Below are 13,620 nucleotides of genomic sequence, written 5' to 3'. Positions count from 1 at the left end.
CTGTTTACATTTTCTTTAACTTGTGAATAAGGCCATTCACTGTGAGGAACAATCAAATCCACAAAGACTTTCATTGCCAGAAAGCACTATGATGATCAGCCAATTCTAAGTAGAAATTTCAGAGACCCTAAACAACATGGTATGGTAATTATGGTTTTATTTAGTGTGTAATATAGCTTTAAGAATAATACTTGTTAAGGAAGATCTGTAGTAACCAGTATTAGTAGCATGGGCTACCTCAGCAGCCAGTGCAGAGATGGAGTTGGAGTTGAAAGCACACATGTAGTTGCTGCTGAGTATATTACTCATGGACTCAGACATTTACAGCACAGAAGGAGGCCATTCAACCCATCGTGTCCACGCCAGTCAACAAAGATCCGACTACAATAATCCCATTTTCCATCGCTTGACCCATAGCCCTGGAGGCTATGGCAACGCAAGTGAATATCTAAATACTTCTTAAATGTTACGAGAGTTTCTGAGTCAACCACCCTTTCAGGCAGTGAGTTCCAGGCTCCCACCACCCTCTAGGTGAAAAAGTTTTTCCTCAACTTCCCTCTTACTTTAAATCTATGCTCCCTGGTTATTGACCCCTCTACTAATGAAAAAAGTGGCTTCCTATCCACCCTCTCTATGCTCATCATAATCTTATACACCTCTGTCAGATCCCCTCTCAATCTTCGCTGCTCCAAGGAAAACAACCCCAGCCTATCCAATCTTTCATCATAGCTCAGATCCTCTAGCCCAGGCTGCATCCTTGTAAATCTCCTCTGCACCCTCTACAGTGTAATCACATCCTTCCTATAATGTGGTGACCAGAACTGCACACAGTACTCCAGTTGTGGCCTAACCAGCGTTTTATACAGTTCCAGCATAGCCTCCCCACTCTTTTATTCTATGCCTGGGCTAATAAAGGCAAGTATCCCATATGCCTTCTTAACCTGCCCTGCTACCTTCAGGGATCTGTGGATTTGCACACCAAGATCCCTCTGATCTTCAGTACTTTCCAGGGTCCTACCATTCATAGTGTAATCCCTTGCCTTGTTAGCCCTCCCTAAGTGCATTACCTCACACTTTTCTGGGTTAAATTCCATTTGCTACTGCTCTGCCCACCTGACCAGTCCATTGATTTCCTCCTGCAGTTTACAGCTATCCTCTTCATTATTTACCACCTTACCAATTTTCGTGTCATCCGTGAACTACTTCATCATACCCCCTGCATTTAAGTCCAAATCATTTATGTACACCGCAAACAGCCAGGACCCCAGCACCAAGCCCTGTGGAATCCTACAGGAAACAGACTGCCAGACATAGAAACATCCCTCTACCATCACCCTCTGCTCCCTGCTTCTCAGCCAATTTTGGATCCAATGTGCCACTTTGCCTTGGATCCCATGGGCCCTTACTTTCTTGACCAGTCTGCCATGAAGGACCTAATGAAAAGCCTTGCTAAAGTCCATGTAGACCACATGAAATGCATTACCCTCATCAACATTCCTGGTTACCTCCTCAAAGAATTCGATCAAGTTTGGCAAACATGACTTCCTTTAACAAACCCATGCTGAAAATCCCTGATTAATACATGTCTCTCCAAGTGCAGATATACTCTGTCCCTCAGAATTATTTCAAGTAATTTCCCCAGCACCGAGGTTAGACTGACTGGTCAGGAATTTTTTGGTTTATCCCTTCCTCCTTTTTTACTAATGGGACAATGTTAGCAGTCCTCCAGTCTCCTGGCACCTCACCTGTGGCTGGAGAGGATTTGAAAATTACTGCCAGGGCCCCTGATTTCTCTTCCCTTGCCTCCCTCAACAGCCTGGAATACATCTCATCTAGGCCTGTGGATTTATCCACTTTTAAGGCTGTTAAACCTGCTAGTACCTCCTCTCTTTCTATATTAATTCCCTCTAATATGTCACAGTCCTGCACCCTGAAGTCTATACCTGCGTAGTCCTTTTCCATTGTGAAGACCGACGCAAAGTATTCATTGAGGACTGTACCCACGTATTCCGGTTCTACACATATATTACCTCTATGGTCCCTAATTGGCCCTACTCTTTCCCTACTTGTTCTCTTGTTCTTTATATATTTAAACCCTTTTGAGGTTTCCTTTATTCTACCCACCTATGCTTTCTCACGCAATCTCTTAGCTTTCCTAATTTCCTTTTTAAGTTCCTCCCTGCACTTTTTATACTCCTCTAGGGTCTCTGCCATATTGTGGCCTCAGTATCTGCCATAACCTTCTCTTTTTTCCTTAATCCTAACCTTTATGTCCCTTGACATTATTGTAAATAAACTTAATGTTTCCACCCAAGAATTGTCTGCAGATCAACTCTATCACTGATAGTACAACTCGGCCACCCTACAACAAACTGGTGACGAGGATAAAACAGATCCAGTACTGTCCCTCGCCCGGCAGTTGAGTGTTTATGATAATTAAAAAGAAAGGAAAATATACTAACCAGGTATGCTGTCACTAAGTTAAAGAAAAAACGGTCCCCGATCCAAATAGCTAAGAAATCTCCCGGACCCCTCCCGACATTTAAAAAATACCAAAGTTGCAAGACCGCTGAGTGAGAATCCACAAGATGGGTGAACAAAACATTTGAAAAAAGAAAAAACCCTGCAGAATCACCCAGAAAAGGGAGAAGAAATTGCGGGTGTGTTTTTTTCCCAAATAGGAACAAAGTTTTACAAAGTTAAAAGAAAAAAAGGCCCACGATCGCGGGGATCCCACCAAAACTCAAAGTACGGGAAACACAGCAGACAAAAGCCGACAGCTGCAGAAACGGTCCAAGTAAAAAAACGGTGACTGCTCCAAAAGCAGCAATATATTTAAAGTGGTAAATACAAGAAAAATGGCTAAACACAGAAAATTAGAAGAGACGCCAGAGAGAGGGCAACCCTGCCAAAGGGAACAAGAGACCCCAGAGAGAGGGCAACTCTGTCGAAGACAACAAGAGACCCCAGAGAGAAGGCAACTCTGCCAAAGGGAACAAGAGACCCCAGAGAGAGGGCAACTCTGCCAGAGAGAACAAGAGACCCCAGAGAGAGGGCAACTCTGCCAGAGAGAACAAGAGACCCCAGAGAGAGGGTAACTCTGCCAGAGGGAACAAGAGACCCCAGAGAGAGGGCAACTCTGCCAGAGGGAACAAGAGACCCCAGAGAGAAGACAACTCTGCCAGAGGGAACAAGAGACCCCAGAGAGAAGGCAACTCTGCCAGAGGGAACAAGAGACCCCAGAGAGAAGGCAACTCTGCCAGAGGGAACAAGAGACCCCAGAGAGAAGGCAACTCTGCTAGAGGGAACAAGAGACCCCAGAGAGAGGGCAGCTCTGCCAGAAGGAACAAGAGACCCCAGAGAGAGGGCAGCTCTGCCAGAAGGAACAAGAGACCCCAGAGAGAGGGCAACTCTGCCAGAGGGAACAAGAGACCCCAGAGAGAGGGCACCTCTGCCAAAGGGAACAAGAGACCCCATAGAGAGAGCAACTCCACCAAGGACAACAGGAGACCCCAGAGGGAGGGCAACAAGAAATCAAACAGTTGAAAGAATAGATCATTGTCCTTCAAGTTCAAATGGAAAAGGAACATGTAACCATTCAGCAACATGAAGAAATAGTAGAGTGGAAGCATAGCAGAAGAATCAGAGAGGGCTCAGGGGCAGCCCTGATAATCAGAGAGGGCTCCCTAGTAAACAGGGAGGGCTCACATGAAGCCCTGGGAGTTGTGTAAAACTGGATACAGCCAGGAGACAGGAGTTCGGATAAATTCCAAGGCAGTGCCAGATTAGTGAAGCAAGCTGCCTAGCAAAGGGCTGAAGAGTCAACTAAATGAAGCCAAAGAAGCTTTGGAAGCAAAAGTCGCAGAATTTCACAAGAAGCAGACAGGATTATGAAATTTTGGGATACTCAGCCGCTTCAGACAAGTTGAGCTTGCATTTGAGAGAAGTTGGTTAATAGTGATGTCAAAAAGAAGGCTGAGATTAAAGTCTGTACTAGAAAGAAGATGACACATAGAAAGAAGATGCAGAAGTACTAATAGGGCCTCCAACCGGGTGAAGAGAAAGTGAGATCCATAAGAGAGGCACCTGCACCAAAGAATGCCTCAGAGCTCAAATCATTCCTAGGAATGATCAACGATTATGGGCAGTTCTTACCCAATTTGTCTACAGTGTTGGCCCCCCTGCATTCCCTGCTCAAAAAGAACCAATGTTGGTCTTGGGAGGGAACCCAGGAAGGACCTTTCATAAAGGTGAAACAATTATTACACTCGTCCAATCTATTAGTGCATTATGACCAGACAAAAGGATTGGTGCTGACATGTGATGCATCTCCCTACAGAATGGGAGCAGTGCTCTCATTGGAAAGACAACTGCATGGAACGGCCAATAGATTACGTATCAAGAACGCTCAACACAGTGGAAAAGTGTACTCGCAGATAGAGAAAGAAGACCTGTCCATCATCTTTGGTGTCAAGAAATTTCACCAGTACGTACATGGCTGCCATTTTACAATATTTTCAGACAACAACCCATTGCTAAGATTGTTTAGTGAGGACAAGGCTATACCACTCGTAGCCTCAGCAAGAATACAACGATGAGCTTTAATTCTGGCAGCATACGAGTACACTTTCGTACATAGGCCTGAAAATCAAATCGCAAATGCAGATGCCTTTAGTCATTTGCTTTTACAAGAAAATGAGCACATCCCAGTTCCACAGGAAGTTGTTCTCCTGTTAAATGTCTTAGATTCCTCGCTGGTATGCGCTCAACAGATCAGAGACTGGACAAGTTGGGACCCAGTCCTAACTTAGGTATGAGAACAAGTGTTACATGGTTGGTCACAGGAACCCGTATCTGACAGATTGAAACCGTACTTCAACAGAAGACATGAAATAACCAGCCAGGATAGTATCTTATTGTGGGAGCACGAGTGATAGTTCCTCCAAAGGGAAGGGAGCCACTTTTAATTGAATTACACAGTGCCCATCCAGGAATATCCTGAATGAAGACCATAGCACGCAGCTACCTATGGTGGCCAGTGATGGATGGCGAAACACAGAGTTTAGTAAAGCACTGTGTGCAATGTCAGCAACTGCAAAAGTTGCAAGTGACAGCTCCATTACACCCATGGGACTGGCCAGGTAGACCCTGGGTGCGGTTACACATTTACTTCGTTGGACCTTTCCTGGGACAATGTTTCTGCTCGTTATCAATGTCCATTCAAAATGGTTGGATGTATATGAGGTGAAGTCACTGATGTCGGCCGCTGCAATTGAGAAACTATGTCAGAGTTTTGCCATTCACGGACTACCAGAAGTCGTCATTTCCGATAACAGCACGGTATTTATGAATGCTGAGTTTCAACAGTTTATCAACCTCAACGGTATCAATCATGTGAAAACTGCACCGTACCACCCTTCCTCAAATGGACTGGCTGAAAGGTCGGTTCAAATGTTCCAGGCAGGCATGAAAAAGCTAACTGGTGATTTCTTGGCAACCTAGCTAGCACGCTTTCTTTTTCATTACAGGACCACCCCTCACACAACAACAGGTGTCACACCCGCGGAGTTATTGTTGAAACACCGTCTCAGGACAAGATCGAGCTTAATAATGCTGAATTTAGAGGGGAAAGTGGAAAGGAGTCAGGGAAGTCAGAAAACTAGACATGACTGGCATAGTTGCGGGAGGAAATTTACTGTGGGAGAGCCGGTATACGTGAAAAATTTGGGGGAAGAACCAAAGTGGTTACCGAGTGAAATAAGTGCAGTGACTGGCCCCTACCTTACCATGTGGAGGTGGAAGGCTGGATCATCCATAAACATGTGGACCATTTAAGGAAGAGAGAGACAAATCACCAAGATTTGGTTCCACCAGTGATCATGACCAGGTCTGCGTTTCCTGTTAAGGATACTCAACCCAAGACTGACATGTCTGATGTTCCTGTAAGAGTTGAGGAACAGAACTGCAAGTGCCCACCTAATGTTCAGGCAACTCCAAAAAAGGAGATTCCTGACACAATCTGAAGTTATGGAGCTGCAATATTCCACACGATCCAGGAAACCACCTGAAGTCCCCAGTGCATCTAATCTTCATTAACATTAAAAAGGAATACGCAGTTTTAATACCTTACTAAAATTCAGAATGCTTCTGTTGTTACCAGGAGCAAATCATCTGATGCATCATGAGCAATGCCACAGGAGTCCCTATAGCTACATAATGAAATCATGAGATGCATGAAGCTTATGTTTTTAATCACTTGTTTTGACATGTGATCTTACACATGTGTGCTGCTAAAGTGATAATGGGGTTAAAGATGTGTTACCACTGAGTAATGTGTGGCAGAAATAGACCAGTCTTATGTCTGTAATCTCCTACTTACAGTATTTACAAATCCCGTTGACCTTGAGGTCCTGTGTTGCTAGTATATTATGGCCTACATAGCCCATAACTGAAAAGAAAGATACGGCGAAATCTGTCCCTCCGGGAACATTTGATTAAATGACCACCTGTCCCATGCAGTTAGTTTGCCTTAGGCCCATTTGCTTTCTAGTTAATTAATGTTTTGAGGATTACCTTAGTAAAACAGTGATATTTTTGGGACATTTAATGCGATATTGCTTTACTTTAAACTTGCTTCAGAATTTTTTTGTAGAACACTGGGTAGTGGAGTTTAATGGATCTTTCTAGAAAACCTGCAGAATTTAATTCTAACTGCACAGAGTCTGGAAGATTTTTCATTCCCCGAACTCTGCTCTCTTCAAGATTTTATTTTTCTTTTCCCTAATATCTCATTCATCCAGAAACCAATCTTTTTCTCGATATGAGGAATTCACTATTTGCTTCTGCATGTCATCTGCACTGATAGCTTTTTGCACTGGTCTTCTCTGAGTGATATGTGTTAAACGAAGGAATAATTTTATTCTTAACAGTGATGATCCATCAAACTATGTGCCAACAAAGCACTCTGTCTGAAGTCATTAGTGTCCCCATAAACTTTTTCTAGGTCTTTCCTTACTCTCAAATTTGGTCAAATTAATTAGACATGGTTTTGTTACTGTTGTCTGTCCCTCTTAAGCCACCTAATGTACTGTAGATTTCGGCATATAAGTTGACCTTTGAAGCCTTAAAATCTGTCCAAAACGAGCGACAACTTATGTGCCAAGTACAGAAGTGAGCCACAGGCGTAGGTGTAGGTGATCACCATTTTGAAATGTCATCTTTATCCATGCAAAGAATGAGTGCGTCTTAAGCTCCCTGCGCACCTTCGCATCACAGCCCATATTGTCAACTTGATCCTTTCGGCCAGTTATAAGGTACTGGTATGCAAATCATGCATTTGTGGGGTGTAAAAATTGAGGCCGACTTCTATTTCAAGTATAGAATGTCATGGCTGACAAGGGGAGTTGACCCATGGATCTGCAAAAACAGGATTTTTAGGGCCTAGTAAAAGAGGGTTGTCTCATACTCCATGAGTTATGATAGTTAAAAGTGAATTTAAAACAATGTGAAGAAATGATCATCCTTTTTACTTTAATATTTGAATATGGTGGAATAGATTGTAGTTTTTTCAACTGGATCTTGTACTGAAGGAAAAAAAAAAGCTGCTATCTTCCTGCTCCTCCAGCAGTTACTCCATGCTGATCCCTTGTCTCATAAATTTTGCAAATCTGACTCCTGTTTTTTCTATTCTGAAGTTATGCTCTACCGTAAAGAAAGCTGACTTTTTTTGGTTTACTCTGCTCCTCCTATTTTATTATTGCTTATTTTGCTTCATTGTTCTTCTATATCAGCAGTTAAGCATGTTTGAAACGGCCTTAGTTGACTTAAGGAGTGGTCCCATCATAGAGTTCATTTTGGATGTTAACAATTACGTTCTGGGTCTATAGCTGTGGTTTATTAGGGTCCCTGTAAAGTCATCTGATTTAGTAACTGCCAGAAGAGTAAATGCTAGTCCAAGTGAACAATTATTGGTAATATACAATTTAAATGACCCTCCTGGAAAGAGATGTATCTGCTTTAATAAAAACAGAAAATGCTTCAGTGTCGCTGGGTCAAAATCCTGGAATTCCCTTCCTAACAGCACTGTGGGTGTACCTACACCATATGGACTGCAGCGGTTCAAGAAGGCAGCTCACCACCACCTTCTCAAGGGCAACTAGGGATGGGCAATAAATGCTGGCCCAGCCAGGAAAGCCCACATCCCCTGAATGAATGTTTAAAAAATCTCAACAGGCCTGGCAGCATTTGTGGATCTAGAAACAGTTGATGTATTAGGTCTATGACCTTTCCCATGTGTCTGCTTTGTGTTTTTGCTTTAGCTTGATTGTGGTATTCTGGTTGTCTCCCATTTTTATGTAATTCACTTTCTTTGTCTTTGCTTCAACCTCACTGTTTCTGTTTCTCACACTATCTTTTAAGACCTTTTTGTATAAGATTATCTAATGTTGAATTGCAGGTGTTTCTGAATCCCTTGATTATAATCTGTGGGGTACCAGAAAGGCTTCAACTGTACAGTTTGATATATTTACTTAAATTTCACTATTTATGATTTTTTTGGGACATTCTTTGATAGTTTCTCCTTTCCATTTTTCTACAGCTCCCAGTATTATTTATGACTTGACCAGTAGGATATGCAGCTGGTAAACCTGCTCCTGGTCCATTTACTATTGTCACTTTGCAGCCATCTGCTTTAAAATTTCAAGAACTGAAGTATTGGTGCAATAAATCTGATGTAGTGTTCCTTGGTCCCATTACTTCAATCTGTTACTGCACCCCAAAGATTCTTATTTTGGAGATTATCTTGTACCCTAATCATATAGCTGTGTAATTGGGCCTGGGAGATGCATGATGATAGATGTGAGGTAGCACTTGACCAAATTCTGCCAGTGCAGCTGAGATTGGAAACTCACCACGTGGGGATCTTTGGTCTGAACCTGCATCTTTGCTACTCCATTGCAACATGGCGCAGTCCTTTAAAACAAATTTGCTCTTTTTCAAAACTGAGGCAGATATTTTATTTCTGTTCAACTTTTCTGCTTCAGAATGTAATGTTTTATGCTTTTTTTAAAATTACACAGCTCCTTCATTCCAAAGTTTATCAACCATCTCTTCAAGTGCAAGCCAATCAGTATGGTGGGGGCAGAGCAGGTAAGAACTTTAGTGTCTCCATGGATTAATGTTCTTAATAAAACAACTTGTATAATTATTTGCATCATGTAACCATGTTAGTTCCAACAGATTTAAACATTTATTTTGCATTTTGATCAGTAGCTCAGAGTGCTGGACTCCCAACTGGATCTTGAGTTTGCTTCTTTCAGTTGAATGAGTTTCATTTGTTCCTGACTGATCAGATAGATTGGACTGGGGTAGCAGAGTTCAGGAACTTGCTGTACACCACGTGGTTGTATATATTAGGAACTGAGGTTAAGGCTGGAATTTTTAAAATTTCAAATAGACCTTTTTGTCTGGCAAGAAGAGTACCCTTGCATCTCATCAGTCTTGCTGTCTCGATGCAAATCCAGGTCCTACAGGTGAAAGGATGTTTTTCTAACTCATTCAACATAAATGACAATATTACACAGTGTGTCTGTTATGTCTTCTAGTTCCCAGAAGTTAGAAATAATCACAGTTCAGACTCACAACGTTAGAGCTTCATCGAGTGTATTTCTTGCATCTCTCCATGTGGCTCATAGACTGATACATTGTTATACGGCACATGACTGCAGTGCAACAGAGGCACCCCAGGATATATATTTACATAAAAATTAGTTCCCATTTCTTTACGAATAATACAATAGTGTCAGAAAGATAGGCAATGTGTGAAATTCAAACGTTCATAACATTGTTAGTAGGCATAATTCTTTGGAGCTAGGGTAAAATACTATGTTAAACTTGCTGTGTGAATGTTGATACTGATACTTGATACCAAAAGCAGGCAAGCACTGACTGCTTCTTTTTCATGGTACAGGAATTACTACAAAGGGTTGAATTTTTGCTCCCGAGTCGGGTGTGTAGAGTTGGAAAAATTCTTGACTCCGCAAATCCACCTCGGTAGAAACTTCCCCAGATGATTGGATCCTCTGGAAACAGTGCGAGACGAGCTGTTTAAAAGGCCCGCCTTGGTGCTCTGGCATGGGTCCCAGTTGTAATAAAAACAAAAAACAGGCCTCTAGCCCTCATCCCTCACATCCCCTCACCCCCACACTCCCCATTTCCCATCTTTGTCAGTTCATGCCACTTTATGCCCACACCCACTCCCCATGGCCCTTCATGCCCTCCATGCCTGGCCGGACCAGCATTTATTTTCCATCAAGATAAAAACAAAAAACTGCGGATGCTGGAAATCCAAAACAAAAACAGAGTTACCTGGAAAAACTCAGCAGGTCTGGCAGCATCGGCGGAGAAGAAAAGAGTTGACGTTTCGAGTCATCATGACCCTTCAACAGAACTGGGCGAATCCAAGGAGAGGGGTGAAAAATAAGCTGGTTTAAGATGGGGGAGGGGCGGGGTTGGGTGGGGGGAGAGAAGTGGAGGGGGGGTTGTGTGGTTGTAGGGACAAGCAAGCAGTGATAGGAGCAGATAATCAAAAGATGTCACAGACAAAAGAACACAGAGGTGTTGAAGTTGGTGATATTATCTAAACGAATGTACTAATTAAGAATGGATGGTAGGGCACTCAAGGTACAGCTCTAGTGGAGGTGGTGGGCATAAAAGATTTAAAAATAATGGAAATAGGTGGGAAAAGAAAAATCTATATAAATTATTGGAAAAAACAAAAGGAAGGGGGAAGAAACAGAAAGGGGGTGGGGATGGAGGAGGGAGTTCAAGATCTAAAGTTGTTGAATTCAATATTCAGTCCGGACTTCCCCTGCGGTCTGTCCGCAAGAATGACCCAAACCTCCCTGTCTCTTGCCATTTTAACACTCCACCCTGCTCTCTTGCCCACATGTCTGTCCTTGGCTTGCTGCAGTGAAGCCCAACGCAAACCGGAGGAACAGCACCTCATCTTCCGACTAGGCACTTTACAGCCTTCTGGACTTCCTGCAGTGCATCTTGAAAATAGTACACACTGCTGCTGCTGTGCTTCGGCGGCGGAGGGAGTGAATGTTTGTGGGTGTGGTGCCAATCAACTGGGCTGCTTTTTCAAGCTTCTTGAGTGTTGTGGGAGCTGTACTCATCCAGGCAAGTGGGAAGTATTCTTTCACACTCCAGACTTGTGTTTTGCAGATAATGGACAGGCTTTGGGGAGTCAGGGGGTGAGTTACTCATCACAGGATTCCTAGCCTATGACCTGCTCTTGTAGCCACAGTATTAATATGGCTAGTCTAGTTCCGTTTCTGATCAATGGTAACCCCCAGGATGTTGATAGTGGGGGATTCAGTAAAAGTAATGCCATTTAACGTCAAGGGGCGATGGTTAGATTCTCTCTTGTTGCAGATGGTCATTGCCTGGCATTTGTGTGGATGCATGTTACTTGCCACGTCAGCCTAACCTGGATATTGTCCAGGTCTTGCTGCATTTGGACATGGACCGCTTCAGTATCTGAGGAGTCGCGAATGGTGCTGAACATAATGTAATCATCAGTGAACATACCCACTTCTGACCTTAAGATGGAAGGAAGGTCACTGATGAAGCAGCTGAAGATGGTTGGGCTGAGGACACTACCCTGAGGAACTCCTGCAGTAATGTCCCAGAGCTGAGATGACTGACCGCCAACAACCACAACTATCTCCCTTTGTGCTAGGTATGACTCCAACCAGTGAAGAGTTTCCTCCCTGATTCCCATTGACTGCAGTTTTGCTCGGGCTCCTTGATGCCACACTTGGTCAAATGCGGCCTTTATGTCAAGGGCAGTCACTCTCGCCTCACCTCGGGAGTTCAGCTCTTTTGTCCATGTTTGAACCAAAGCTCTAATGAGGTCAGGAGCTGGGTTGCCCTAGTGGAACCCAAACCGAGTGTCAATGAACAGGTTATTGCTAAGCAAGTGCCACTTGATAACACTGTTGATGATTCCTTCCATTACTTTACTGATCAAGAGTAGACTGATGAGTCAGTAATTGGCCGGGTTGGATTTGTCCTGCTTTTTTTTGTACAGGACATAACATTGGCAATTTTCCACATGGCCAGGTAGATGCCAGTGTTGTAGCTGTACTGGAACAGCTTGGCCAGGGGCGTGGCAAGTTCTGGAGCACAGGTCTTCAGTTCTATTGCTGGAATATTGTCAGGGCCCATAGCCTTTGTTCTATACAGTGCCTTCAGCCATTGCCTGGTATCATGTGGAACGAATCGAATTGGCTGAAGACTGGCATATATGATGCTGGGGACCTCCAAAGGAGGCCAAGATGGATTATCCACTTGGCATTTCTGGCTGAAGATTGTAGCAAATGCTTCAGCCTTATCTTTTGCACCGATGTGCTGGGCTCCCCCATCATTGAGGATGGGGATATTTGTGGAGCCTCCTCCCCTAGTGAATTGTTTAATTGTCCGACTGCACTACTGGACGTGGCAGGACTGCAGAGCTTAGATCTGCTCCGTTGATTGTGGGATCACTCAGCTCTGGCTTTCACTTGCTGCTTATGGTGTTTGGCACGCAAGTAGTCCTGTGTTACAGCTTCACTAGATTGACACCTCATTTTTAGGTATGCCTGGTGCTTCTCCTGGCGTCCCCTCCTGCACTCTTCATTGAACCAGGGTTGATCCCGTGGCTTGATGGTAATGGTAGAGTGGGGGATATGCCGGGCCATGAGTTTAAGATTGTGTTCGGGTACAATTCTGATGCTGCTGATGGCCCACAGTGCCCCATGGATGTCCACTCTTGAATTGCTAGATCTGTTTGAAATCTATTCCATTTAGCCCGGTGGTAATGCCACACAACAAGATGGAAGGCACCCTCAGTGTGAAGACTGGATTTTGTCTCCACAATGACTGTGCAGTGGTCACTCCTGCCGATACTGTCATAGACAGATGCATCTGTGGCAGGCTGGTTGGTGAGGATGAGGTCAAGCATATTTTTCCTCTTGGTTCTCTTAGCACCTGCCGCCGACCCGGTTTAGCAGCTATGTCCTTTAGGACTCGGCCAGCTCGGTCAGTAGTGGTCTTGGTACTCTTATTGCTCCTATGCCAACTCAGTCCCAACTCATACTAACCTTTCCCCCACCCACCACCCTTTTCCTACACCTTCCATGCCAGCTTAACCCAGTATCCATCATGGGTAGACCTCAGGAGCCATGATGAAATGAAATAAAATGAAGTTCCAAGTATCTATTACAGCCTTAACTATGGTCTAAAAAACACTCATTGATAAAATCCCTTCAATGCATTTAAATCATTTCAAGTACATAATCCCTAATAACAACAAATATTTCCTTCAAGTACTTAATCCTGATTTAAAAAATAAACATTTGTATTCAGAGCCCCACATCAAGGACAGCTAATCTCTTTATGACCACTTGGAGCTGTCAATAAAACTCTGAATTTGTAGCCCCACCCCTCCTCCCCTACAATGTGATAAAGATAGGCTGTAGAAGCAGTCAAGCAAAAATAATACTATAATGATAGCACTCAGTTCTTATGTCAACAACACTTTTTTTGAAATTGCAAGCACCATTTTTTCTCAACTGC

At 43.5% G+C, this 13,620-nt stretch overlaps 1 protein-coding gene across 2 annotated transcripts in view; it reads left to right on the top strand.

The window, feature by feature from the left end:
• The window catches only part of vps53 (VPS53 subunit of GARP complex), a 267,763-nt gene that overhangs the window by 206,000 nt on the left and 48,143 nt on the right, over window positions 1–13,620 (top strand). For both annotated transcript variants that reach the window (XM_041197224.1, XM_041197225.1), the window contains one exon: window positions 9,078–9,147. In XM_041197224.1, the coding sequence (XP_041053158.1) occupies window positions 9,078–9,147 (70 nt within the window). The remainder of the gene's footprint in view (window positions 1–9,077; window positions 9,148–13,620) is intronic.

Source organism: Carcharodon carcharias, chromosome 10 (assembly GCF_017639515.1).
Source record: "Carcharodon carcharias isolate sCarCar2 chromosome 10, sCarCar2.pri, whole genome shotgun sequence".
Taxonomy (NCBI): Eukaryota; Metazoa; Chordata; class Chondrichthyes; order Lamniformes; family Lamnidae; genus Carcharodon; species Carcharodon carcharias.
The sequence above is the reverse complement of the archived record's forward strand: the minus strand, read 5'-3'. Positions and strand labels throughout refer to the sequence as shown.